The sequence below is a fragment of the Scomber scombrus genome, chromosome 21, assembly GCF_963691925.1.
Source record: "Scomber scombrus chromosome 21, fScoSco1.1, whole genome shotgun sequence".
Classification (NCBI taxonomy): domain Eukaryota; kingdom Metazoa; phylum Chordata; class Actinopteri; order Scombriformes; family Scombridae; genus Scomber; species Scomber scombrus.
This window is the reverse complement of record NC_084990.1, coordinates 19999945-20027872: the sequence shown is the minus strand read 5'-3', so window position 1 is coordinate 20027872 and position 27928 is coordinate 19999945. Positions and strand designations below refer to the sequence as shown.

General features: G+C 40.8%; 4 protein-coding genes across 9 annotated transcripts; 1 reads left to right on the top strand and 3 right to left on the bottom strand.

Annotated features, from left to right (window-relative positions):
- Window positions 1-303: 303 nt before the first annotated feature.
- On the bottom strand, window positions 304-5073 carry prph2a (peripherin 2a (retinal degeneration, slow)). The gene is made up of 3 exons (XM_062442870.1): window positions 4493-5073; window positions 2425-2671; window positions 304-510 (listed from the first exon to the last, which is right to left on the bottom strand). Exons 1-3 carry the CDS (start codon window positions 5071-5073, stop codon window positions 304-306), a joined length of 1035 nt encoding a protein of 344 aa, XP_062298854.1.
- A 3178-nt stretch (window positions 5074-8251) lies between these two features.
- On the bottom strand, window positions 8252-13854 carry tbcc (tubulin folding cofactor C). Of its 2 annotated transcripts, none has more exons than XM_062443012.1 (2): window positions 13750-13854; window positions 8252-9655 (listed from the first exon to the last, which is right to left on the bottom strand). In XM_062443012.1, the coding sequence occupies exon 2, from the start codon at window positions 9544-9546 to the stop codon at window positions 8515-8517; it is 1032 nt and encodes a 343-aa protein (XP_062298996.1). In that variant the 5' UTR covers window positions 9547-9655; window positions 13750-13854; the 3' UTR covers window positions 8252-8514. The 2 variants fall into 2 exon arrangements, with proteins under 2 accessions (XP_062298996.1, XP_062298995.1); XM_062443011.1 differs by lacking the exon at window positions 13750-13854 and adding an exon at window positions 13397-13483.
- Window positions 13855-14088: 234 nt separating this feature from the next.
- On the top strand, window positions 14089-22039 carry bicral (BICRA like chromatin remodeling complex associated protein). Of its 3 annotated transcripts, none has more exons than XM_062443004.1 (12): window positions 14089-14315; window positions 14516-14561; window positions 14927-14975; window positions 15137-15202; window positions 15594-16871; window positions 16967-17015; window positions 17116-17156; window positions 17255-17304; window positions 17792-17937; window positions 18056-18150; window positions 18250-18352; window positions 18449-22039. In XM_062443004.1, exons 2-12 carry the CDS (start codon window positions 14521-14523, stop codon window positions 18949-18951), a joined length of 2421 nt encoding a protein of 806 aa, XP_062298988.1. In that variant the 5' UTR covers window positions 14089-14315; window positions 14516-14520; the 3' UTR covers window positions 18952-22039. The 3 variants fall into 3 exon arrangements, with proteins under 3 accessions (XP_062298988.1, XP_062298986.1, XP_062298987.1); XM_062443002.1 differs by having other exon boundaries at window positions 18056-18162; XM_062443003.1 differs by having other exon boundaries at window positions 14303-14411; window positions 18056-18162.
- A 51-nt stretch (window positions 22040-22090) lies between these two features.
- si:dkey-21c1.4 (uncharacterized) lies at window positions 22091-27516 on the bottom strand. 3 transcript variants are annotated; one of them, XM_062443007.1, is made up of 5 exons: window positions 27360-27516; window positions 24630-25940; window positions 24288-24398; window positions 22887-23003; window positions 22613-22785 (listed from the first exon to the last, which is right to left on the bottom strand). In XM_062443007.1, the coding sequence occupies exons 1-5, from the start codon at window positions 27367-27369 to the stop codon at window positions 22757-22759; spliced, it is 1578 nt and encodes a 525-aa protein (XP_062298991.1). In that variant the 5' UTR covers window positions 27370-27516; the 3' UTR covers window positions 22613-22756. The 3 variants fall into 3 exon arrangements, with proteins under 3 accessions (XP_062298990.1, XP_062298991.1, XP_062298992.1); XM_062443006.1 differs by having other exon boundaries at window positions 22091-23003; XM_062443008.1 differs by lacking the exons at window positions 22613-22785; window positions 22887-23003 and having other exon boundaries at window positions 24287-24398; window positions 24591-25940.
- Window positions 27517-27928: the final 412 nt, after the last annotated feature.

Here is a 27928-nt window from a genome sequence, read left to right as displayed (position 1 = left end):
AAACAGTAAATCTGTAAAGCAGAGTTGGAGATTGAGATGGATTCGTTTGGTTGGGGAAAACCAAAATGAAAAACCATAACCAATAACTCATCCTTCCAATTATTTCTTTCTATGTGTGAATATAAAGTATTATTTATGCAAGGAGTCCGTTTGTAAGGAGTCCATTTAAAAGGAGTTCATAACCAAATATGTGTGTGAAGGTCGTATCTACATAATAAATGTTGGTAGAAAAAATCTCACACGTCCCCTTCCTCCTCATCAAGTGAGAGTAGAGTGGTGTCAGTTTTTGCAGGAGGGGTTATCTCAGCTCACCGTTGCAATTGCTGCCTCATCCCCCTCCTCCACCTTGGTACCTTTGCCCATAGCCTTCATTTTGTCCATGATGTCGGTGAACGTCTCCTTTACTGTCTTCTCCAGGATCCAGCCCTCGCTCTCGCTCTCTGGGTCCTCCGGGTTAACCAGAGTGGACAGGGAGGTGTCCACATACTGCAGGCCCACAGTCACCGCAATCTGGACATGACAGGAACACATATCAGATCAAATTCAACCTTTTATGAGCGCTATTAGAGATTATTTTCCACAAAGAGAACAAAAAATTCCTGAGGCCCACTATTTTTTCAAAGCTATAATATGTTGTTTTTGAAGAAAGTAACCAAATAGGCCCCAACTTGAAACATGAGAATACAAATAACTTGATATAGACAAAGTCAGTAAGTTTTCATTCAAATACATTTTTACAGTTTTGTTTGACTTAATGTACATATTGCTATAAAAGTGAGCTCTAACATGTTCTTTTTTTGCACATTTTAGCCTTTCTTAGATAATGTGCAGTATGGAGCAGACAGGAAATGAAGGGAGAAAAGTGATGGGGATGAAATCCAACAAAGATCTCTGGCTGGACTCAACCGGTGTGGTTGCAGCTGCATTTTTAGCTTCTTGAATCTCTAATATGTTCTTACATAAACTGTATGTAAAGGAAAAAAGTTGATAAAATCTGTATAATCACAATCATTAAAAAAATCATTTAGATATCTTAGAAATTCTTGAACTTATTTATAGACTAAACTTCTACAGAAAAGTTAAGTAATTTACTATGAATGGTGACATCAGATCAGGAGATCTGGCTCCAGGAAGTGGGTCTGTCCTGGTCACCTCCCCCAGATTAACTCATTACTCCATCTCTGAGTCCACTATCTGTGTCAGCATGGAGACGCTTGCATAACTACTGTTAAATCTAGGATTCCTCCGACTGTATGTCTGATCAGCTATCGCCACAAAGTTTTTAGAGCTGCTGGATTTCTGGGACAGAGATGTTATTTAAATAGTACTATCTACTGTCTGCTGGAGGTGAGGAACTCATGTTATGGCTGACTTCACCAATTTGTGAGTGTATGTTTGTGGGGAGAAGATCCTTAACAACATCAACAACAACAACAACAACAGATGTTGGCAGTGGGGGCCAAGGAGAGAAGAGAGGAGAGATGCCATTTGGGTGCCATAGGATTACTCTTTGGGTAGTGGCAGGGGAGGTACTGTAGGTAAGCTGCACTCCCATACATGCCAAAAGTGCTACAGGGTAATCTGACAGTACGGTAGGAGGAGGCTGTTTAGAAAAAGAGGATAGAGTTGTTTAGGAAGGTGATGCAGTAAGTAGATATTGCTGATGGCGGGGGCGGAGAGTGGAAAGGAGAGAAGACAGGAAAATAGAAGGAGGTGGTGGATGACAAGAATGCCAACTGGGTCACAGCTTTGCATGTTTATACACTTGTTGTTCACCTCAATTCGTGTATCTCACCTCACCTGACTTTTAAGATTTTTTTACCGAGCCTTCCCTGAATTTATTGGAAGATAGCTGAGACATTAACTCAATCATTACAGACCTCTCGCACTCAAAAAGGTGTTTGTCTTATTGTTACTTCACTTGGATGCTTAAACTTCATGTCAAGAATGATGCACAAGTTTGACACCATAAGGCTAGAAAAGTCTCTCTGAGCTTACCTTAAATCTGAGTTTAGAAGTCAATCGAGGTTTTAATATACAACTAACGAAACAGAATAGAAGTGTGATGTGGAAACTTGAAACCTCCAATGCACATACTATACACTAAGAATGGATTTTATGGTGAATAAGATATCTTGTGTCTACTTTTGGAATGAAAATAAAACTTGTATATTTATAGATTCACGTAAAATAAAGGATTTGTAGATGACCCTTTAGTCCAAAAAACATATCAAAGTGGAGTATTTTTTATGTCTGGAGGGAATCTTTAAATGTCACATCTTATGGCTATGTGAAGATATTCTACTGTAACCACCACTAATTTTTAATTAATTTGTTAACATTAAGTTAGAAATAGTGTTTACTGATATTAGAGGTGGAAATGTATCACATTTGTGTGAATATTTGTGTATTTGTGGCCCTGACCTCAAGTAAAGTGACCAGCAGCACCAGGGCTCCGATGGTGTTCATCATGCCCCCATAGTAAGACAGCATAGCATCACGGCAGCCACGTTTCCACACGTTTAGCTCCTCAGTGTAGTGGTCGTAGCTGTAGTGGGCAGTGTTGTTGGTCATCTGAAGCTGGATGCAGGGCCTGGGGGAGCTTGGGTTACAGCAGCTGAATGGGACTCCATCCATCAGATACTGGCCATCCACGTTGCTCCCGATGCGGCTAAGAGGATCAGGCAAAGTGTCATGTTAGCGTCATGTTATGATGGGTTGGAGAAAGTGGGGTGAGTTTAAAGGTCAGGAACTTTGTGTGCTCTATTTGTAGCATGTGTGGGTTAAAATTAGTTTGGTGTAATTAGCAAGACTACGTTCTTCCAAAAATAACTACAAGGTGTTGTGTTTATTGTCGTTGAATGTTGCAGTTTATCTACTCAGTCAAGCATTAAATCAAATTAAACTTTGTTGTTAAGGATAGAAAGAAGTACATTTTTATTGTGGTGTAGTATTATACAATTTGATATAGTCCAATACAACACCACACACTCTTGCCTCAACACTAAGCAGCACTGAATAAAAAACCAAGCACTGCATGTATCACAGAGGTGGTATATTGAAGAGCTGATGAAGTACTACATTGTAGATGCCTTTACTGTGTTCATTATTATCCTTTTTTTGTTGTATTTACCACCTGCATAGCTTGTCCCTAGTGTATAATCATCAATCAAACATGATCTACCATTAATTCTTACTGTCTAGTGTTTAATTACACCATGCTTATTGATTATGTCTCTATCATGCAGGCCTACACCACACACATTACCAGTCTGTAAGGTAGAGACATAGAGAACAATAAATGTGAAATCATAGTTTCAATTTTTGGGCTCTATCCAAACCCTTTTCTTTAAACCTTTGTATATCGATAAATGTGTTCCAGGTGACAACAAGGAAATGTGCCAACAGCCAAACGACAACATTTGTGTCAGCGCTCAATCTGAAGAGCGGATCTCGGCTGTGATTGATAGTTGTAGGTCAATGGAAAGACAAGTGCGATTGGATCACAAAGACTGGTGTAGGTCAGATATGGATCAGTGATTTCTAGAAACATCAACACCTAATCAAGTCCAAAATAGCATCGCAGATAAAACATTTGGGTCAACACTGAGCAGAGCATACATAAAATACCACTCTGAATACTAATTCATGCACTTGATATGTACCATTAAGAGAGGCCTTCTCTATTATTACTTTCATTTGCTCTTTGGTTAAACTGTGGTGGCATCACAAAAGCTTTGACCTGTCACTTTCCTACCTTTAATGTTACTGTCACTGAGCAGCCTGTGTTTACGCTGGTTTTAAAATCTCCTGCAAATTGTTTTATTGGTCAGTGCTGTTCATGGAGTTCTGCCAAGTTGTCTGCTGATTGGATGGGACACTGATTCTTGAAGGACACTGAACTGTAATCCTGGAGATTAAACACTAATGATGTGCTAACGTTCATAACAGTCTTTGGGTGTTCTCACAAAGTAAATAGCATACTTGTTACTGCTAAACTCAGTGTAGACATTAATAGGTTGTCACAAAGGGGCCACATATCACTGGACTGGAACTGGGTACATTTAATCCCACTCGTGCCCATTTAACCCCATGTATCTTTTTCTGTACATAATCGCCAAAGCCCCTCCTCCCAACTTTATCCATGAAACTGCCTAGTAACCTTTTTCTACCCTCCAAGCCCCCAGTGCCACGTCCCCATTGCTCTCACGATATCTGTGATGGTAATCCTTGGTGGACGAAAGTGATCAGCTCTGCCCACCTTCCCCTCAAATCCACTTATACTGAACACTGACTTTGTATAGATAACCCCTGATCACCCCACCTCAATGCCCCCCACCTTGACACTCTGAGGCTCAACGACAATCTCTACGACCAAAAGAGTCATGTTGCTGTCACATCACACATCAAACACATACTTCTAGTCTGCAACCGCTACTATTCATAAGTTATGTCTAACTTTTAAAGGTTTGTTTTTGGTTCTGTGACTTACTCTTTGACTTCCTTTGCAGCGAAGTCCAGGTAGCGGTTGCTAACCCACTGAATCTCAAACCAATCTCTGTAGTTGTCATTTCCGCAGCAACGAAACTCAATCTGCATCAGGTCCAGGGTCCTCTTCATGTAGCAGCGCCCCGGTGTGTCCGTGTCCTTGTAGAACTTCATGCCGTTCCTCAAACCCTCAGCCAGCGTGAACTGCAGAGGGATCCTCATCAAGAAACACAGGAGGGCTGTAGCAACAAGCAGGGCGTTGAAACCCACGCAGAACACCAAGAAGGTCTTCAACATAGGCTTCCACTTTGCAAACTTTGCAGGGTCTAGAGAGTCGTAGCAGACTTTGCCTCCGAAGGCGTTGACGCCACAGGCTAATAGACCCATCAATATGAGCAGGTTGGGCAAGAAATGGCTCTCATTGTTGTCCATAAGTTCTGAGCGCTTCCGCAGCTCGATCTTAAAGAACAGGCCCATGCTGAAGACCAGCACGCCGGCCATTACAGCGAACCAGTACATGAACCATACTGTCTGAGCGAGCTTCACTCGCTTTTTCAGATCAAACTTGACCTTCATCAAAGCCATTGTTCAATCTGAGAAGTGTCCTTGCCTGTAAAGAAAGGAGCCAAATGATAACCTAAAGCAGCAGGACCTCCAAGACTTCTAGTGGCCTCGTAGTTTGGGTAGTGCTCCAAGCTACAGTCCCAGTTCCTGTTTCCTTGTCTCTCTGTTGTCCGGGTCTCCTCTGGCTTGTCCAACAGGACAGGATTCAGCTCAGGCTGTAATCCATCCCACAGCAAAAGAGCAGAAAAGAAGGAGCCAGGAGGACCCTGGAGGAGCACAGGAGTGTTATTTCTTCAAAGATCTCTCCTCTCCCATTGTGCCAGAAACTTCCAATCTCATAAGGCTGTATTTCTCCCAACTTCTACCAATTTTCCCTTTCCGAACACACAGGTGAGGCTAATCGTGATGTTCGGTTGTCCTGGAGAGGTGGAGGATTGCCGAGGATCCTCATGATTAAACTCAAAGTTGCAGTACGTCATGCTAAGCCCCTTTAAGAGGCCTGATCCAATTTACAGAAATCCTTCTACACAAGATGAGCCTGATCGTAAGCTTCTGCCAGGGGCCATAATTGGTTTGAGCGTTCACGTGGTCATGGTCTCCTTGATTGAACACACTAGGAGCTGTAAAGGCATCAGCTCATGGCTCACAAAGACCATGGACATGAAAGTAGAGCATAGCCATGCATAGGGGTCCGCAAGTTCAACACAAACCGGATGTCTTCTTGGTGGAGTACATAGGCTGGGATAATCATGCTCCAGTAACCCATTCACGCTTTCAGGATCACATTTCAACTCATCTAGCATGATAGTATGTTTAAAGAATTTATTTATAACTATGCATTTAGATGGACATATTATTGTCACACAACAATATGGAATAAGAAAATAAAAACAGCCATCTTAGATAATGCAAGCTAAGAAGTTACATTTAAGTGCTCTCAATAATCAACTTACTGTCACTTGCTATCATGGCTGGTACAATCAACACTGTGTCTTCACAATCTTCTCTGTGGCCGGCAATGACGAGAGCTGCAATGTTGCTCACTGCAACATCACAGCTGGCTGTTGTTTCATTCCATTTCCAGCATGTCTGTATTTCTTTTAATTTTGTTTTTAAAGCTGTATTGGTCTTTTTAAATTGCTGCTAATTGATGAAGTAGAAACATTGCATCATTTGATATTTTATCATATCTCTTTTAATGACATTTCATGATATGATATTGCTGACTGTATCCCAGTGTGTGGTAATGACAGGTTGTAAACCATAAGGACATGTGCAACTATGTGTTATGTCTCATATTTTAATAGACTGGAATAAAGAATCTCATCAAATCAAATGGTGAAGCCAAAGTTTACCACATTGTGGAAAACTTTAGTATGTGGTTACTGGAAAAAATCTAGACTAGACAATTTAATATTCAATGTTCTCGTGTGCAGATTCTCAAAATTGGAAAGGCTGCTTGATTTTGATGTAAAAAATTTAGAGAAGAAACCAAAGTGGATTACTTAATTTAATACATTTACATGCATTTAATATGCTGTATTTCTGTAGTTTTGCTATCTTGGTCTATTATATACTTCTATTCTGTATTCTGCTGCCTTGGTCTGTCCTTCCTCTGTTTGTCTTCCTGCGGTTTTTTTCCAATTATTTCCCAGTTAAAGGTTGTTTTTAATGTAGTTTTTCTTTATTTGAATGTCTAAGGATAGAGGATTATTGAATGCTATAAAGATTGTAAAGGCACATTTGTGATTTGTGATACTGGACTATACAAATAAAACCTGTCTTAACAATCTATCTTTCCTTATATTTCTCTTGTAGGTTTAATTCAAAAATGTATGCAGTGTATTCTGGCTCTGGTTTATCTGAATTTGTGCTGCTTTCTATACTAAGTGGGATAGGTATATTTGTATGCATTACTGTATAGAACAATAAAAAAATCCACATCACTAATATAAATACCAGAATACAAGGGATTCTTAAGAAATAGTACAAAATACAGGCTAGATTTAGTTGCATTATTTAAGGCTCAAGCTTTCACTACCAGTCAGGGTGAGAAAATGTGAGCAGAATTAAAGTACAAGTAAATTTCTACTTTTTTATGAACCATGAATTGTAAATTATACATTAGGAGAATGGTTTTGCCCTCATTGAGTGGCACATTGTATAGTTATAGTGCAACTATCCATTAATTTGTTTTGTTTAATGCCTCGATTTGTTGTTTGGTCATTAAAATGTCAGAATTATTTGTTCCCAAAGTCCAAGATTACATCCTCAAATGGTTTTTTTTGTCCATAACCAAATGCTATTTAGTTTATTATCAGAGAAGACTAAAGAAAAAAGACAATATTCACATTTGAGGAGCTGGAATAGAAGTGTTTGGGCATTTTTTTCTTAAAAAAACTATTCAAAACAATGAATTGCTAATCAAAATAGCAATAGCAATTAATTTAACACTTGGCAACTAATTGACGAATTGGCTGATTATTTGGTTGCAGCTCTGGACAAACGCAGTATGTCAGTACCAATATTTGATACAGCACCATCAGACCATATAAACAGCTTTTTCTGTGTAAAGTGTCACTGCTGTCTAAGAGTTTTGCATTTTAAATAAATAATAATATCTATCCATCTATATCTATATTTACTACAACCACTGGGACCTGAGTGTGGTATTTCGTTCTTTTTCATGTATCTACATGGCTGGAAAGAAAATAAAATCCTTGAATATTTAAGGATGCACCTCAGGGCTTTGGAAAACATTTATAGTATACACTAAGTGTATTATTATTCAGGTTTTAATATTCAGTACACTCATTTCTGACATCAATGGACAATCATGGATCTTATTACTTTAGCAATATCCACCTGGCGATCATATTCTTTGTTCTATTTATCTTTTATATTGAGTTAATTTTGTTATTGTATGTCATTTAGCCTTTAATTCGTTTCTTTTATCTCATTGTTGGCTTAATATTGGGACTAATAAAGTAAGTAAGTATGTATGTATCCATCCATCTTTTAGTGGTATTCTGACATTTTATAGATCAAACTAGCCAATTAATTAAAAAATAATATGACAAATTAACTGATGGTCAGTTTCAGCTCTACTCCAAACTTAAGTTTCATCTTGGCTGAAGAGTGAATGGACTGTCTCAGTGGGGATGTGATGCTCTTTTGGACTGTAGCCCACATGTGATTAAGGTTGATACATTTTTATTTAAATACGTTAGTGCAGCTTAGATCTTGTCATTCAAACAAACATGTACACACAAGTAACAGTAAAACACAATCAGTGAGTGAAATCTAACAACTAAAACTGCATAAAAATTAAACTGATGGTCGTTGGCTTAAAGGAAACCAATTATTCTTCGTGAAATCACACGGACACTGTTATGTATTTGTAATCTGGTTGAAAACATCTAATCTGACATGCTACTTTTGGCAAATAAACGCTTAAAAGGTTCAATTCTCAGTGTCCCAGTTGGTTTTTCTGTCTGCTTCAGGAATGACCGTCCAGTTGGGGGAAGGTGTTCCTGCAGCGAGCCAGTTGAAGTCATCCACCTGGTTCCAGTTGTTTCGGTTCTTGTCTAAGCCAGACACACTAAAGTCCTCCTCCAGGCTTGGGTAAGACCAGGAGAACGGGGCGAAGCTCACTCCCCGACAGTCCTCTATGATGGCTCGGCTGGTGACGTGCAGATACACCTGCGTGTCGGTGGTGTGGTGGGTCCGCAGCTGCTGGCAGGGGAAGGCCAGCGTGCTGTTTCTACAATGATCGATGAACACTGAGCTGGACACAGGCCCGCACAGGATCTCACAGCTGTCGATGTGCTTCAGGTGCAGCGTGCTGGGGGAGCCGAGCAGACGCACCTTGCAGTTAGTCAGGTGGGTCAATAGCACGTCTTGTTTCTGGATCTCCTCTGCTGTTCTAGTCACAAGCACATCGCTCATGTTGGAGAAGCCGTACTGCTCAGAGGCTGTCGCTCCATCCCTCTTTGTGCCACCAGCAGCTGCAGGTGTGTCAGCATCAGGATTTGGTGCAGGTGTCACTGAGGCCTTGTCTGCAGCTTTAGTGCGAACTTTAAAGGCAAACTTTTTCTTGGGCAGAGCATCTTCTCTCATCTCAGCCAGGGTGCTCTGGAGCTTCTGCAGAGCCGCCTGGGCTTGTCTCAGATCGTACTGCGTTAGAAACAACACGCTGTCGTTCAGAAACTTCTGCAGCTGCCCTATTCTGTCCGTGGCCTCCTCCAGCCTGTGAGTCATGGTGGCCCGGTCCGCTCCGGAGCAGCCAGACAGCAGCTCCTCCACGGCGGCCCGCTCCTTGTTAAAGGCGCTGTAGAAATACTCTCCCTTCTCCTCGGCGACAGACTGACTCTCTTTAGCTTCCTTTCTCCGCTCCACATCCTCGATCCTCGCCTGGTGCCTCTTCTGGAGGCGCTCCTGTACTTTGTCGGCACCGGTGTCCAGCTTGTCTCCAACTTCCAACGCCTCATCCATGTTGTTGTTGCGGAAGTGATGAGTTCTATTCTTCTTCTTCGTTGGTGTTGTAAACTGCGGTTAAAGATGCTCAGCGCCCCCTGCTGCAGCTCATGTGGCAGTAAATCATCTGCAGAATGATGCAAATGAATAAGAAACAGGGTTGGGGAGGTTACTTTGGATGTTTAATAGGTTACAGATTACTAGTTAACCTATTTAAAATGTAATCAGTAATGTAACTGTTTCAATTACTTAATCAAATCTAATTTTCTAACAAATGTTTTCAGCTGTTAGGGTAAGTGTACCCATTAAGCCCAACAATATCTAAGTTCAGGTGTTTTTCATGGATACTGACATGATTTATAACGGAAATAATTTCTTAATATGCAAGATTTATCTGAAAATGTATTCATTAGTTCATGTAGATTTTGTAAAACGTTAGACATGGGCTTAATTGGTACTGTGACACCATTTAAGCCCACGTCATGATTTATTTACAAAATCAATAAATAATATTGATCTCAAAGAATTTAAAACGTCAACATATGTATTCAGTAACAAGTTAAATATATATTTTTTTAAATCAGGAAAAAAACCCTCCTGAGCAGAATCTTAAAGGTCTGACTTCAGATGTAACCCCCTTACATTTATTTTGTAATCATATTACATAATGTTGTTACATGTAACTAGTTACTTCCCAACACTGATAAGAAATAAACTAAACCTAAAATCTATTCAGGGTTACCTACCTGTAACCAACTTAACCCTCCTGTTGTCCTTGGTTCAAAAATGTTTTCAATCAGAAATATAGATTTATTTAATCTAAATTAAGTTTTATAAATAAGTTTGGGAACAGAGACCACGCCTCATACCCCCCTTATTTCCACACAAGAAGTACTTATGTCACACCTTATCCGGTCCTCTCCCCTTTGTCTCAGTTCTCACGTTCCTCCCTCCCAAACCCTTTCTAACGTTCTCTCTCTTTTGTTGACTTCAGGAACTTCAGCGGCTCCATCCAGGACAGGAAGAAGAGACGGCTCCCCCACCCAGACTCTCACCCCTCCCTATACCCACAACGAGATTGCTACAGCATCCCACGCCTCCATCCATCTGACTGGCACCCAGATTCTGACCTCACTCTTTCATCCCTTCCATTACACCCTCATCCCTTCATCTCTCCACCATTAACCCTTCTACTATTGTTTCAATAAATCTTTAAACTCATGTCTAAGTTGCTGTGGTATTTGTTAGTGAATTGCCTGAAAACCACATGGATGGTTCCTTACTACATTCTTTGCAAGTGTAATCATCATTGAATTTGGTGATAATTTGTACTTTATGTTCTATATATCAGTCAATTTTGACCAAGAAGGACAACAGGTCTGATTAAGTGCTGACGTTCAAATATTTGCAGTGGTTTCAAAACTCTATCCTGACTAAACTTTGACATATACCAGTTTGTGATAATCCATCAACAATTAAGTTAAAATAATTGATAATTTTGCTTTTTTTAAACAAAAAAATAAACTATAATCTCATTTAAAGGAGGCTTATTGACCATAATTTGTTTGTAAAGTTGGACCCTATGTCGAACACATTTTGGTTTAAGTGGTGTCGGAGTATCAATTAAGCCCATGGCAAGAGTTTTGACTTTTTTCATAAAATATCTTTAATGAATTACATTTTAGTTAATGAATACATTTTCAAATGAGAGATAAATCTTGCTTTATAAGAAAATATCTCCCTTATACATCATGTAGGCCTAAGTATCCATGAAAAACACTTGAATTTAGATTTTGGTGCTTAATGGGTACACTTACCCTAAAAGTTGAAAACATTCATTAGAAATTTAGAAAAGCAGTCAAAAAATAATCAAATGTATAACAATATATGTATGTTATAAGTTACATTACTTTGATTAAATAATTGAAATAGTTACATTACTTATTACATTTTAAATAGCATAACTAGTAATTTGTAACCTATTAATTTCTATAGTAAATTTCCAAACCCTGATGATATGTGATATGTGTGTAAAACAGGTGGATTAACAGGCAAGTATTTCACCTGTATGCACAGTAACTGTAAATTGTTACACCTGAGCGACGTCAAGGTGTGGCGCGCGCACACACACACACACACACACACACACACACACACACACACACACACACACACACACACACACACACTATCAGAGGCCCGCCCTCTACCGTCGGTCATGGTAAAGTCTAATATCTGCTATTTATAGGGGGCGGTGAAACATGCAATTATAATTAATATTGTGGATTAAAAAATGTCCATGTTTCTAATTAATTTGTCCTTGTTTGTACATTTTGTTTATTTAAATTTTGCAGGGTCGCGTCCCGCCGCTGTGGACTGATGCTTTTGGGTTTGCCTCGCTCTGTGCACTACCCCGACAACCCGTGCGGTGATGGCGAGGAAACCCCGTTGACAAGGCACTGCTTTTTCATGACGGTGAGTTTCCCCTTTGAGTGTATTATAATTTTGTGATAAAAATTTCAAGGAAAAAACACAACACAGCCTCCTTCCTCCCTTCCTTCAGGGAGGGAAGAGAGTTTGAGCGCAGAGAGAAAAATCTATCCGAGACAGAACAGGGACAGTGAGGAAAATATATGAGTGGGAGAGAGGGAGAAGAAGGAGGAGGAGGAGAAGGAGGGGGGGAGCAAATTAAAAGTTGCCAAATGGAGATATTGGGTTTCAAGAGGAGTGAGACAGGAGTAAAGGGTTCGCCTCTTTGAGTCGTCTTTATGTTATGCTAATCGGGATAAATATTTATGGATCGACACGGTTTTTGTCCTTTAGCATTTTCGTTGAGTTCCTCCAACCGACGGTTTCCAAAACAGAACAGGCGTCGTCGACATCGTGGCTAGCTAACCCCAAGAACAGGCCGTTGTTTACCGTTAAAAATGTTGCGTAGAGCTTCCCGACCACATCAACGGCTGGTTAACGGAAAAAACAACACTCCGCGATCGGAACGTGTCGGTTAGGCATATCGAGACAAATGTGACGTTTTTTCGTGCTGGCAGTTGAGCCACATAGAGGACAAATGAAAGCCTTCCCCACAACAGAGAAAGAAAAGAAGCACGTCAGCGTCGACGACGGGCGTTTTTTTGTGCTGCTTGAATGCGATTATCATTCTGTCGATTCAGTCTATTTTTGGAAATAAAAACTTGCAAGCTGTACATTAAAGTCGGGCTTTTCTAAAGCCAACAGCGGCATTTGGCAAGGATTACAACCGGGACTAAACTACTAGCATGGCGGCGTCGAAGCACTGCATGCTAAAGGGCGGATTTGAGAGGCTGAAATTCAACTTAAAATTAGACAAAAACGATCCAACTGTTCGGATAAGACTGCTTAATTTAGTTACACCTAACCTAAATTGTCGAGAAATCGTCAAAAACATTACTTGTTATCACCACAAATGGTCGTTTTTAGTTAGATTAGGTACTAATGCTCAATGTTAATATTAACGGTCGAACATGTAAACGTTCAAACGTCAACATTAACGTTTAACTAACCGTCAGATTTAACGGTTACAAACGTTGGTTAGATTGTGTCAGATAACGGGAGATAAATGAGTGTTTTTTTCTTTTTCATGTTTATTTTACAATAACAGTTGACATTTAAAGCTCTGTTGTTAAAATAAAACTTCACTATTTCAATCGTTTGGTTTCCTTTTTTATAATTGAACAGTATGAAGGTTTTTTTAATCATTTTTGTAGCATTGTGCCTACTTTGAAGGATTTTCCTGTGGTAGCTTCTCCTATCTGAAGGGGAAACAAATAGCTGTCTATCTTCATTAATATTTAAAAAAACAACGTGATTTTCTGTAATATCACTTACTTACTCCTAATTCATAATGCAGTCAGTTCAAACTGCGTTTTTCATTACTGCAACCCTGTAGTTCTTTGTCCACCCTGAACCAAAGATGGAGGATGAACGTGGCTCAGCTGTAAAGACAGTCTATGGCATGGTAACAGCCATTTTGTAGCATTGCAGTCATTACATTTTGCACCGACACAGGGAACACAAAGCCTACAATTCCCCCTTGTTTTTGACACAGTGTAAAATAACCTCTAAATTAAAACCCATTTTATTCAATTACTGGATAAATGTCCCTAAACACATGATCCACATTGTTTAAACACAACTATTAAATAAAAAAATAGACAGTAACTTGATAGACATCCAAACACTTACAAACCACTACTATGCTGCATCAAGATAGTGCCAAGATGAGTGTTTTTCCCCCTTAAAAAAAGAAAAGAAAAAAGTAGCACCAAGGTAGCTACATACTTTTGCTGGCTGATACAAAATAAAGCCAACACCTCTTTCTACTAATGTTGAAACTCTAACAACCATTCAAGGGTTTAAATGGAGCAGGGTGGAGTTATTTACACTCAAATGGCCATTTTCACTCTGTGCAGACAGTAGAGACAACCAATGTGGGACAGGAGAGGCAACTAATGGGTGGGAAGTTTGTGTGTCATAGACATGCATGTGTAGGAGGGGATGAAGGACATGCTGCCCTTACTTAAACAGTGATCTCTTACAACACCCGACAACATATCTGTCCACCCCTCCCTCTCTCTCTCTCTTTCTCCACACACCCATCTTCTCCCTTGCTCTCCAACACTCCCACACCCTGTATATCACACATGTAATTCTGTAATCTTACAACTGCATTTTCTCACCCTGCAGCCCATCCTGTTACTGGAAACAAAAGGGTGTTAAATGACTGAATCCATGCTACCTGCTGGAAATCTGTGAGTGAGATGTCCGTATTACTAAAATGATAAACAAAGCCCCTACAGATCCCACCTTCTCTCAGAATAAAAACAAAAACCAAGTGATCAATTGAGGTTTACTCCTTTTTTTTTGTCTACTTCAGCTATTACCCACAATCTAATCTTCAGTATATATGAAACTTCTCTCTATAATCATAACCCCCACTGTACTCTTCTAGGTGTCATGGATGATGAGGACGATCGCCGTCTTCTGGATATTTTAGGGTAAAAAAAAAAACCTTTATAAAACTAATACATCATCACTTTGTCTTCACCAAGCGATTCACAATGTGGCCACTCATATCTACATTTATCCCTAGATCTCACATAACTATATAGGCTGTATTATAGGGTTCCTCTTTGAAATCAATGCCAAGAGTATACAGCTTTATTTTTTTCCTCTTTTTGTTAAATTAGAGAAGTTAAATGAGAGAGATTGAGATGTACTGTAAGACCTTATCTGCCACTCTGCAGTAGACGTGTTAGGCAATCTTTAAACCACACAAAAGTGAAGGGTAATAGATAAATTTAATATTTTATTTAGACTATTTGTTCAAGGCCCCTAAAACCTCTTCTGTACCTGTTTTCAGAGATGTGGATGCATTGAATGACTATCTCCATGGCAGCAACAGCAAGTCCGTGAGTGACTCTTGCAAATCGTATACTGTATACTGCCATTATTAGAGCCTTGCAGCATTTTAGTCTGTCTTTAATGACCTATTTAGATACTTTAATGCATAAAATAGCCGAGTCCTTTCTCCTGAGGGTTGGTTTGACAGTCTTTTCTTTCTCTCTTGCAGATTGAAGAGGACGATGTGACAAATGCAGCCTACGGGTCAGATGGATCCCTCTTCGCTAGTGACACGGTGAGTTCACCGAGCCAACAAAAATGAACTATGACTAGAGATATAGTTAACGATCTTACGTAGTGTTTGCTCAGACATTTAATGAGATTGGAGCGGTAACGTCACCATTGTAGTTGGCTTTACGAAGGAGATGATCAGATCAAGACACTTAAGAGCCAAAGAAAGTTGTTAGTGAGCCAATATCTGATTGTGTGATCCCAGTTTGATCTAATCAGAGGAAAGACACTTTTGGATGAATATTAATTTGTTAGGAGATTAAAAAAAAAGTTTATGGTATAATTCCCTTATAGTTAATTTAAGACACAAGCCTACAGGGAAAGCTTTCTTAAATGCAGTTCACATGCAGATAGTTTTCCACTTTCCTCTCATTATCTCTAAATGCTTCATTTAGACTGGCTCCAACACAGGCCTCAAGGATGGCTCTTCTACAATGGGTGAATTTGGCGACGATTCAGCCGGGGAAGGCCTCCAGCTCTCCAGCAGCCTTTCATTTATCGAGGATGAATTGGGGACCGGGACCTCGCCTGGAGGGGTTGGTCTTGGCGGAGAGGACCAGCCGTTTGACATCCTCCAGAAGTCGCTCATGGAGGCCGACATCACGGAGCAGACGCTGGCCCAGGAGGCCTTACTAGACTCCCAGCCCGCTCCTACTCTCGTGCAGGCCCCTGTTCCCTTCCCCTCCCAGCTGGTCTCTGGGGGTTATGGAGGCGGAGTGGGTGTGGTTACCACGGCGACAGCTGCGTTCCCCGCCGGCCAGTTCCTGCAAGGGATGTCCCAGCTGCCCAATGGCTCCGCCCAGCACATCCAGGTGTTGGGCTCGTTCGGGGCGGGCAGTGGGGTGATGACTCTGAGTAGCTTGGAGAGAACTCCTCAGATTGTGCTGAGGCCGGGGGGGCCTGTAGCTGCAGCAGGGGCCCCAACAGGCGGGCAGGTGTTTGCCCCTACCCAAGGGCAGGTAGGCCAAGTCGGCTTGCCTTTCAAAAACATCCCTCTTCAAAACATCATCATTCAGAGAGGCCCGGGAGGGACCCAGACTCTTGTCAGACCTATCCAGCCCAAACCCCATCACGCTGGGGCACAGACTGTCTATAGCCTTGGTCTTCAGCCCACTCCCACTACCATGGCTAATGTAGTTAACGCTAACACAGCTACTCCTGGAGGACACTATGCAGCCAATGGCTCCATTATAGTGCAGCCTCCACTTGAGCAGCAGCAAGTGCAGGCCCAGACAAATGTACCACCTGGACAGTTTCTGCTGCCCAGCTCTCTGGCGCTCACTCAGGCCAACGCTATCCACAACGGCCCCACTGACCCCAACTCCAACGCTCTAATTACCAGTCAGAACGCGGTGCAGATTGTTGCGGGACAAAACTTCACTGCACCACCAGGAGGGCAGCTAATTTTGAATCAGGGAGTCGTCAGTGGCAGTCAGGTCGGTGGGGCTGCAACTCAAACATGGACAGGAGTTTCTTGTGCAGGCGCCACCTCCGTGCAAACTTCATGTGCCCCCGGACGGCTGACGCTGGTTGGCCCGGCGACAACGGGGATCAGCAGTCAAGGCCAGGTGTCAGCTAGCCCTGTGCAGCGCCTCATAGTGACTCAAACTCAGAACTGCACTTCTATGTCCCCTTTATCTGGTACGGTGACACAGGAACAAGACTATAGACAGGTAAAATAAATTAACTGGTACTGATGGTTCATTTTTAACCTGTCTTGGAAACTCTTATCTGATCAACATAACTTTCATTTTTTATTATTTTTCAGAATTCTTCATCACCTGCTCTCAAACCAGTGCAGCTCAGCAGCATCCATGGTAACAAAAACTGGTGTTGCTTTAATATTTTTAAGTGTAAAAATTCTGTAGCACTTTGGCTTAATGAATTTTTTTGTTTTGTTTTACTTCTCTCTCTTAGCCATGAAAACCATGACACAGGATTCAACCCTAAACTCTCAGGTACATGACCTTATCTGCTATTTTAAGCTGAATGTTGCTGATAGGGACAATATCGGCTGTATTATGACAACTTTGGTTTTCACTCGTTGTCTTGACAGGTCAGTGCACAGAAGAGGCCTGCCCCGCCACCGCTTACAAGAGGAGGAATGTGAGTCTTTTGAGATATTGGTTTTCATTTGTCAAGTGTAGCCTTGTGTTTTTTATGTCTTGTCATCAGTGTTGCAAACCTGGACTTAACTAATTAAAGGGCGAAAAGGAGATTTATTGAACTAAACATCTCACAACTCGTGATAAAGTGTGTGTAGATGAGTGTAGTGTTGGCTGAGAAACAAAGGAAACGCAAAAGCTAACTAATCTAAAGTGAAGGCCATGAGGAGGGCGTCCTGGCTGCTCAGCATGAAAAAAAAAGAAGGGGGAACTCCGAGGACAGCTGCTTTTTTATATCCTGGAGCTACGCCCTCCTCAGGTGCAGCTGATCAACTCCGATAGACCTTTTAGCACGAGCACTCCTGAAAGAACAACAACAGGATTGTAACTAGAGAACTAGAGAGATGTAAATAAGGGAGAGCGCATGACAGAGGGTCATCACATCAGCTATTAAAATAGTTTGTCTCCTCCTCTTTTCGTCTCTTCAGGATTTTACAGCAGCTGAGGAAGGATCACATCGGAGTTCAGGCACCAGATAGATGTCGATTCACGTCGATCGATGACGCCCTGCAGAGACTCCTCCCTTACCACGTGTTCCAGGGAACGCCGCCCAGCCACGACGAGTTCTCACAGGGTACACCTTTTAAATCATATCACCCCTAAATCTGCAACTCCAGATTCTACAACCTCATTTCCTGCATTTGTGAGAGTACTTTTATCCAATTAAAGTTTTTTTGTTTTTTATTATTCAGTGGATGACGAATTTGAGTTAGTAGCGACTCATGTGCTGATGAGGACTCAAGTCATGGTGAACAAGTACAGACGACTACTGATGGTGGAAGCTGAGGTAGGCGCACACGTGAGTAAATACTGTCATACATACACACACGTGTTTTCATGTCATGAGTGGCTTGGGGTTAACGGGCCGCCTCTCGTTCCCCTGCAGCGTTCCAGTCCATCATCGGAAATGGTGATGATCGACAGGACCTTCAACCAAGAGGAGCGCAGCAACCTGACACAAGACAAACGCATGATACTAGTGGATCCAGGTAAGAAACTTGAAGGGTGAAGCTATTTACAGCAGTTATTCCTCCCACAGAAAGCTTTTTATATAATCCTTCTTCTCTCTCTTCTCTGTTTTGCAGACAGCTTCATGGAGGACTTCTGTTGTGGGGTGAAATCCAAACTTTTCAAAGAACCCCCCCCTTCTCCTTCTCCTTCTCCTTCTCAGTCATCAAGCTGTAGCTTGGATCAGTCAGACAGAGGCTCTACGCAGCCACCATACAGGACAGACTCCCAGCCTGGGTACGGAGACCCGGGAGGGGGTGGGGCAGTGGGGACAGCTGCAGCAGACAGACTCCACCCTCCGCACGTAGAAAACAAGAGCGTCCTGGATCTGAAGAGATCCCAGCAACGCTTCGGGCCCAGCGGCGGCAGCAACAACAGCCTCATTGCTTCCAACAGTTATCCCCAAGGTAACCACTCACCGTTTGCAGCGACGTCAGGAGGACAGACGCACCACCAGGCGTCTCACCACCTCTCCTCCCACCCCATCCAGCCCCTCAGTTCCCCTCCGCTCACCTCACCCCCCCACACCGACACCGACTCCGCTCTAGAGGCGGCCGTCAACAGCATCCTGGAATGTTAAGACTGTCGAAATGTCGTTCCACACCATCCCCTAACGTACGGTTCAGACTTCTTTTATTCGTCGTAAAAAGTTGTTGTATTCCCCGACAAACCCCTGTGTGAAGAGAGGTCAACTCTTCTTTCAGGCGTATATTCTTTGTGATACCATCTCCGACCATGTAGCATGTTTTGAGTTTGTTCATTTTTGAGGCGTGACGAAGGAGTCAAGGTGCTAGTTAAATACAGGCACTTAATATTCACCTATAAAGATCCGGGAATGTGTGCAATGCAATGAACTAACAGATGGAAGGTGTTGTTTTTGTATATTTTAACATTATCTTTTTTTTTTTTTAAAGGGGGGGGATTCTGCAAAAAAAGTTGCAGCCTTGAATGCAAGAGCGCTCCTCTCTTCACACACACACACACACGTAAAACTTTGTGCCAGTTGATTACCCACCACTACCTATGCTGAAGAACAGGGATGAGGAGGGGGGACTAAATGATGACTCTGTGCCTAATTCTAGGTTGTTTTTTTAAATGTTTTTTTATTTTTTGAAGTGTTTACATGAAGAAGCTCTATTCAAACATACATACATATATATATATATATATATATGCATCCAGATAACAAAGTATATGTGTATATATATATATACATTCACTCACTTCCTTCCTGCATTACAACCCCCCCCCCCACACACACACACACACACACACACGCATTTGTACAACGTGTTAAATAGGTTTACGGTTCAGAGGTGTACATTTCCTTTAAGGCAAGCCCAGCAGAAACACATAGACAAATTGCACTATATGTATGTGGCTTATTTCAGGAACTATATAAAAAACATAATAATAAAAATTGAGGCTTTTTGACTCAACTAAACAGAATGTTAACATTTGGATCAGAACCAAAAAAAATCTATTCACCTGCTTTCATCCGCCTGCAAACAAGGATAACCTCTTCCTCACACTAGAAAGCAGTCAAACTAGTCACATTAGACGTCATATAAAGTAGTGTTACTGTATGCTGCAGTGCTTTGTTTTTTTCTCTCTCTTGTGCTTAAGTCACATTTTCTTTGGCATTTTTTCTTTTGTACCTTAAAGGTATGCAAGCTCCTACACAGACACAAGACGAGACACATCACTTTCAAACCACTTTATCATTTCACAGTGTGTTTGTGTTAGGGGGAGCCAAGTCCTCAGATTGAGGAAGATATGTTACAATATGTTTATCTTTTTAAATTTCCTCATTTTTGTTTTTTAGAAATGACACTGTTTTGTTCATTATGATGTGTTCCCCGGCTTTGTGAACATGATTTGTTTAAAAATTACGCTGGAGGGTCATTGATTGTATGTGTCTGTCTGCCTTTTTTTTTTGCATATAATTATATATTGATCATATCTGTCTATCTATGCTTTACTACCTTGACATGTCTATCAGTGTGTGTGTGTCAATCTGAATACACACACACACTGGTTTATGACTGATTTCATGTAGTTCGGTTGTTTTGATTGCCATACTCGAGTATTTCTTTCCCAAGATGTGTTTTTAAAAAAAAAATTCATGTTCCAGTCTTTCCATTGAAGCATTTCTCACGTTTTTCGCTCTTTTCCTTCTCAGCAGCGCAACCAAAATGAACAGGAGAGAGTGCGGTCCCGTCCAGAATCAACCTCAGACCCTTATGTCCTTTACTCATGCCCCTAATCTGACTGTAGCACCTATTGCGTTCAGTTTTTTTGAGTTTTCATTCATGTTTAAAGCCAAAACTTAACTTTTTAAAATATTTAATTCCACTTAAGAACAAATCTTAAATATTTCCCTTGTTTTTTAAGTTTCTCGATTTTCATTTTTGGGAATATCTCCTCAGAAATCTGCACTATGGTTTATGCAAGCAAGAGTGATTTCTGCCACATACGCCACAGGACCAAATCACAGATTATAAATGTGTTAAATGGCTCTCGGGGGTTGATTCTGGATTGTGCAACATTTTCTCCTGCAAATGTATCTGTGAAATATGCCTGCAAATACGCAACAAGAGCAGACTGAAGGCCTTTTTATAATGGAGTGATGAGAGAATGCATCTTTTTTTCCCCCCTCTTTTTTGTGTTAGGGTGCCAGTGGCCATTGCCGCCTACCTGTATTTCTGCCTCAGATCCTAGTAGACTTCTTTTATCTACCAGTGCAAACTGAGAAAACTTTTCTCTGCTTTGAGAAGCAATTTCAAATGTCACACGTAAGGGTCAAGTGAGATTTGTGAGTTGCCGCTGTAAGTGGTTGCTGCAAGATTTAGTGCCTCTATAGCACTCATACCTGCAAGAAAAAATAGTTTTACAGTTCAGTGTAGGAGAAACTTTGTTATCTGGATGCATATCAGTGTCTGAGGGCCTGGTAGTAACATACTGTGCTTTTTCTCACCCGTTTTCAGTGCAGATATTTTTTTCTGCCTCCATTTTCACTGTTGTCTCACTTGATATGTATAGTTTGTTGTTTTGTATAAAAATGAAAAGTGAAACAAAATATTTATAATTTTTGTATGGAGAAAAAAAGAATGTAAAACAAAAACAAAAAAAACAAACAAAACGTGAGAAAATGGAAATTATTTTTTATTGTGTTGGCTAAAGAAGCGGCGCCAGGAAAAATCGTCACAAAAACAAACGTCATTTTCTTCATTTGTAGCTAATGTGTGTTCACTACAGCAGCAAGGAGAGTCAACAATAAATTCATTTTTGAATACAACATCAAACTGGTCCAGTCTGGCTGAGAACCTCCTTCAGCGACCCTCCATTACTATTCTGCGAGTGTTCATACTGGCACTGATGAACTAAGCATGCATAATAACATCATGTGACAAGGGGGGGGAAGCATTTGCAAAAGAAAAACACGTTTGTAATCCTCTGCTTCACAGATAGGATCATTTCACAGATACAGATCTCAGGACATTTTGATGATTTCATGTTTTTCAACATCTGGGCTGCAAGCGAAAGATTTTTATCAAGTTAAAAATCTGTTAGTTCCCTTTAATCCTCTCTCAGACCCCAGCAGCAATGCCTCACACACACACACACACACACACACACACACACACACACACACACACACACACACACACACACACACACACACACACACACACACACACACACACACACACACACACACACACACACACACACACACACACACACACAAAGGAGCTAAGAAAACTGCATAGCAAGCGTTAGACTGCACAAACCTTTTGGGTTTTGGTTGCACGACCCAACAGTGACACCTAGTGGAGCTCCTGGAACACACATGGGGATTTTAACATGGCCACTGACGTCTAACCGACTCCTCTTATCTTAAACCGAAACCGTTTCGATTCCTAAACTGATCCCAAAATACTTTTTTTACTCACAGAAACACCTAATGGAAAGTAATTTTAAGTAGCTCTCTTAAGAACACTTTTCTTCCCAAAACACATAAATCACTGTAAATAAGATAAACACTGATAAGTAAATAAATATTTGATATTAAAACATAATTTAAAAGCTACAGCGCCCACAGGCTCACATTTCAGAAGTGATATGCAGGTGCAAATGAGTTGAAAATGAAACCAGAGTTACATCTGTTCCAACTGCTAAACTGAAAACAAATGTGTCTCAGATGTAAATCCAGAGGAAATGTTTAGATTAATTACACATTATCATTTTCTCAGATGTAAATCCAGAAGACGTGTGTGGATTATTTACATATTATCGCCTGAAAGTCCTGAAGCTTCCCTCTGCTTGCCACAGCTGCTGTTTCCTCATAACGATCACGCTTGTCCAAACATAATCCGTTGACCTCAGTGGTACTTCCTCCAGCGATCGCGCTCTGGAAAAAAAGAAAGAAAAAAAAAAGCAGCCATTGACTTGTCGAGTTATCTCCAAATCTAACTGCTACATAAACAAACACAGAGGAATCCACACACGTACTTATATGAGGGTAACTCCAGATGTAGCTGAGCACACAGTATCCTGCTAACAGCATGCCCAGTCCACCAACGCTGCCTCTTTTCACATCAATATATCTTTTGTAATACCACTGCCAGCCTAAAAAAAGCACAGAGGAAGAAAGGAAAACATACATGTAAAAACTTCACACTCAAAATTAGCATATTTTTGGGAAATAATGTTTATTTGTTTGCTTGCAGAGATTAGAAGATTGATACCACTCTCATATCTGTACATACAATATAAAGCTAAAGACAGGAGATAGTTACTTTAACTTTGCATGAATACTGAAAGCACAGTCCATCGTCCACAAATAGGATAAAATCTGATTAATTAACACGTTCTATCAAGTTTATTTAGTGTAAAAAAACTGTATGCTGTGGTGTTATGGTGAATTATGTGCCAGACCATTTATTGGCTGGGAGCAGTCACTTCCTTGAGTCTCCACTCCCAGCCAAGAACACAAGCCACAAATAGGCATTTTTACACTTTTTTGTATTAAAGGAGAGGCTCAGTATTTCTAAAGTCTCTCTAAAACAACAGTCAGGTAACCATATGAGCAGGGCAAGAGGTTTTTCTTGCTGTAATCATTCCTCCTGTTCATACTGACTATTAAACGATCCCCTTCAAATGTGTTTTTAATGTAAGTGATCATGTCATTTTGTGCAAAAATGCATTTAAAAGCTTTAAACCTTATTGGAGTTCAGCAGTCTGAGTTACTCATATCAAGTGGATATCTGCCACATTTACAGTCTTTTTAGCATAAAATTCCCTCTTTGTGTTTCCCTGTTGAGCTGTGGTGGAAGTACAGTAACAAAAAGAGAGACTTTGGCTCTGAAAAGAATGTAACATTGAAAGATATCTGCTTGATTTGACTCTTTTTGGCGGCTGAAGCTTCACATTAGCTTTAGATAAACTTTTAAATACATTTTTTTAACATTCATTTTCAGGTTTGTGGGTTTTGTCCCCCATGACTTACATAGTAAGTGCATAATGAAGGGATCTTCTAATGGTCAGTATGAACAGGAGGAATGACTAGAGCAAGAAAAGCGTGTTTCGATCTTAATATGGGCTCGTTACTGTTGTTTTAAGACAGACTTGGAAAACTGTGAATCTGCCCTTTAAACAAATTATAATGTGTTATTGAGCTTTAGGAATGTTTTGTTACGTTTGGGCAGAACCAGGTGATCTACTTACCTGTTTTAAGTTTTAATGCTAAACTAAAGTCTGGCTGCACCTTAAACAGAAAGACCTGAGAGTGGTTTCAAGCTTCTCGTCTAACTCTTGACAAGAATGTGAATCAGCACACTTCTAAAAAATGTCCAAGTATCACACGAGAACGAGGTCTACTGGTGTCTTCGGTGAGTTGTGTGCGATACTGACCTCTTTGCATAATTTGCACTACGTCCCGAGGATGAGTTGGAGTTTTACAGGCCAGCCAATCCGGCAGCTCCCTCAGTCTCACCTGCCCAAGACACCGCTGGTTCAGATCACCTGTAGTCCATGAAATCCACAAACAGTCAATGCACGAACACACACACATGATCACACACTTTCCCCTTCATTTCACTACGGCTGTACTTTGTTTCAAGTGTTTGGATAGTATTGGCAGTATGATACCTGAGTTTCAGTAGCAAAACCAAAATTACAACTATTAAAGGATCAAATGTTACTTTAGACACTCACACGGTTGCTACGAAGGAGCGACTGAGATTCGATACTGACCCTTGGCTCCATCACTTCTAGCGTTTTCTCTCCTGGCCTCGAACTGCGGCTTCTCCACCGTCTCCACTCTGACCGACAGAGTTTGTGTAGCGAGAGGGAAACGTGGAGGGTTGGAGAACTGGGTGAGAGATGTCATGTGATGGCTCGTCTTCAGGCTGACTGTAGGTGGAAGCAGCGTGGCTTGGCTCATCTGGGACGATAGATGGTCTGAGAGAAGTGGGGTTCCAGGGGAGGAGAGTTTGGAGTGAAGGGAACCATCGTCCTGCAGCAGGATTAAAGAAGCTTGTTTGGACTTTTTTCTCTTAGCTGGTGTGAGCGCCTTAGGTTGTAAACTAGTACTGGGCAGCTGGTTTGATAGAGGTTTAGTTGTTACCAAGTGGCTAATATCATCTTTTCGGTTCTCTGTTGGAACTGGACTAAGACTGCTTTCAATCTGGCCCAGGATGCCCGCCCCGCTGGACTGACCGCTGGTTTTAGGCCGGCGTAAAATGGTCTTAACATCCTGGAGGGTAACTTTGGCCTGGTGACTACTACTTTCTGATTTCCACAGGATCTCATTCCCAGATAAATCCTCTTTTTCCCCTTCGCTGTCCTCCCAAAAGTTGCCTTTTGCACGACTTTTGCTCACTGTCGAGTCCCGAGACGCTGAGGTATTTTTGGTTTTGGAGAGAGATTGTGACACCTTTTTTTTGGAGGCACGTTTAGGTTTGGCGTCTGTGGATGGAAGCGCAGCATGGGCAAATGTGTCTCTATCTGGATTAGTTTTGGTAACTGAGCTTAAAGGGCTGGTTACTGGGCTCAGTGAGGAAATGCCGGTTCCCTCCAGTTGTCCCTTTGAAAGCTGGTTGGACTTTGCAGCGTCTATCAAAGCACGGAGACTCTGCTTTTTTGGCTTAGAAAGGGCAGGAGAGGGAGAGAGAGATGGTGACAAGGAGGTAGAGGAGGTTATGTTGGCCATTTTTATTTGATCAGACAGCTTCAGTTTCTTCTTCTTAGTTGATGGTGGCAGTGATGTAGAAATAGGAGACGACGACGCTGGCTGAGAATCGGAGGATGTGTTTACATTCTTCAAAGATGTCGTTGGTGATAATGACGGTGGCGATACCGATGATACGTCAGACACCTTCGTACTCTTTTTCGTCTGTGTGGTTTTCTTTTCAGACAAGACTGAGGCCAGCTGAGAAGCCGCTGTAGCTGGATTTGCTGTGACATCATGTGGGGTTGGAGGTGTTTTGGGGTTCGCTGCTGCCTTGCAGTGCGGCAGGTGGGACTTCAACCTTTTGTAGGTTTTCCCGCAGAATGGGCACACCTCTGTGGGGGAAACACAACAACAGAGCAGTGCTCCTGTATGATTAACGATTAAAAAGCTGCAACAATTAGTCTAGTAACTGATTATTTAAAAGTCTGAAAATTCATCGTCAACTATTTGAATAATAAGTTGATTGTTTTGAGTCATTTTTAAAGACAATACACTAAAAATGTTATTGTTCCAGCTTCTCAAACATGAATATTTTCTGAGTTTATTTAGTCCTCTGTGACAGTAGTTGGTTGATAGTTGTGAACTGTTGATCAGGGCAAAACAAGACATCTTAGGTTGCATTTTAGGCTTTAACAGTAATGGACATGTTTCACCATTTTCTGAGGTTTTATAGAACAAACAACTAAATGAGTTTAAAAAGTACAGACAGTAATAATATTTTGATATGTAGTCTTATGATATAGTGAAATACTCTGAGATTAAAGTTGCAAGTAATGCATATTTTCCTTTCCAATTAATCTATCTATTATTGTCTCCATTGGTTATTTGGTCCAAAAAATGTTCCTAATATTTTGTCCACTCCATTAACTTACAAAATATTAGGAACACCACAACCACATAACTTGCTGGTTAACTTCTACTGATGCACTGTGGAGAGACTGCAAAGACTGATGGCACAATACATCACTGGGACTCAGTTTCCTGTAATTGAGGACATTTACTAAACCCGCTGTCAGGGCAGGGCCTCAAATATAATTCCTTTTAATTGTCTTAAATGTCCTTGTGACTCAGGGAGTGCTATCTAAATTTAATTAAATTGTTGTCTGACCTTCAATATAATGACAATAAAGCTACTAAACTACACTAGTGCGGCCTCAGTAATAAACATTAAGTAGAATCATCACATTTTTGACAATGTTAACAAAAAATGAAAATGTATAAACTTCAAAAAAGTAGAATTTATGGAAGAGCTGTTGCATTGGATTGAATTAAATTGCAGAGGGATCTACCTAAAGAAGTGACCAATGACTGTACACATATATACACACTGTACACTGTACACATGTATATATATATATATATATAAAGATTCAGAACGATTCATCATTACCAAAATAGTTGTCAATAAATGTAATAGTTGGGATCTTATTGATTCATCAGCTCTACTTTGAATTACTCCTAATGATATTTAAATCTACAGTATGTATGATTTGGTTCTTTGATGCACATTAAGGGATAGTACATAGGATATTATTAGGTTGTAATATAATATATATATATAGTAAAGTCACTAATCCAGGCTGTGACCTTTAACTGTAATCTACTGAAGCTATTTAAACATCCCGCAGCAGTAAATGACGATAAAAGACAATTAAAAAAAACACAAATAATGTTAGTATTGCTTAGTTAGTAATCAGGTCACGTGACGTCTCAACTTTTTCATGAGTGTCAAATAATTTTATAACACTTACCTGAGCTCATGCTGCACGCGCCTGCACACAAACAGCAAATCAAACCAAGTGGTGCATTTCTCCAAAAGTTTGTACAAGACTTAAAAGTGTCATTATGAACCACATTTATACTCAGTTGTGTCACTTTTTTATTTTTAAAGTTAGATAAGTGTGCACGTTGTTGCGTTCAGGGTCGTAAATATTAACAGTGGTGAAGTCGGAAAGACCCCTGAAGGTAGCACGATGGAAGCCTGAGTGTAAAGTACAAAATAAATAAAGTGTTTAAATAATTACTTTGCCTGTTAACGATTGGCTTACAAAATGTGATAAGTAAAAGGAGGCGCTGTCTGATATCACTCTGACGGGTTATCAACACCTTTTATGAGAGTGTAGGGGTCTATTTAGTGGGTGTGGTGCGCCGACTCGTTTATTTAGACGTTTCTAAATTGAGATGATTCACTCCTGCTCACTTCCGGCTTCGTGTACAAACCCCTTCAGCGGAACAGATGGCTGAACTTTTATGATGATTTAAGATGATTTATGGTCAATATTACCGCTAAACATTTAACATGTGTTTGAGAGAGACATTT

Excerpts from the sequence above, each read along its gene's own strand:
- prph2a (XM_062442870.1), bottom strand. The coding sequence starts at position 5,073 with ATGGCTTTGATGAAGGTCAAGTTTGATCTGAAAAAGCGAGTGAAGCTC. Across the intron at positions 2,672-4,492 it reads GCTGCAAAGGAAGTCAAAGA|CCGCATCGGGAGCAACGTGG; the intron begins GTAAGTCACAGA and ends TGATCCTCTTAG. Across the intron at positions 511-2,424 it reads TGCTGGTCACTTTACTTGAG|ATTGCGGTGACTGTGGGCCT; the intron begins GTCAGGGCCACA and ends TGTCATGTCCAG.
- tbcc (XM_062443012.1), bottom strand. The coding sequence starts at position 9,546 with ATGGATGAGGCGTTGGAAGTTGGAGACAAGCTGGACACCGGTGCCGAC.
- bicral (XM_062443002.1), top strand. The coding sequence starts at position 14,521 with ATGGATGATGAGGACGATCGCCGTCTTCTGGATATTTTAGG. Across the intron at positions 14,976-15,136 it reads ATGGCAGCAACAGCAAGTCC|ATTGAAGAGGACGATGTGAC; the intron begins GTGAGTGACTCT and ends TCTCTCTTGCAG. Across the intron at positions 17,938-18,055 it reads CCACGACGAGTTCTCACAGG|TGGATGACGAATTTGAGTTA; the intron begins GTACACCTTTTA and ends TTTATTATTCAG.
- si:dkey-21c1.4 (XM_062443006.1), bottom strand. Across the intron at positions 24,399-24,629 it reads TAGAAGTGATGGAGCCAAGG|GTGATCTGAACCAGCGGTGT; the intron begins GTCAGTATCGAA and ends CATGGACTACAG. Across the intron at positions 23,004-24,287 it reads AGTGCAAATTATGCAAAGAG|GCTGGCAGTGGTATTACAAA; the intron begins GTCAGTATCGCA and ends TGCTTTTTTTAG.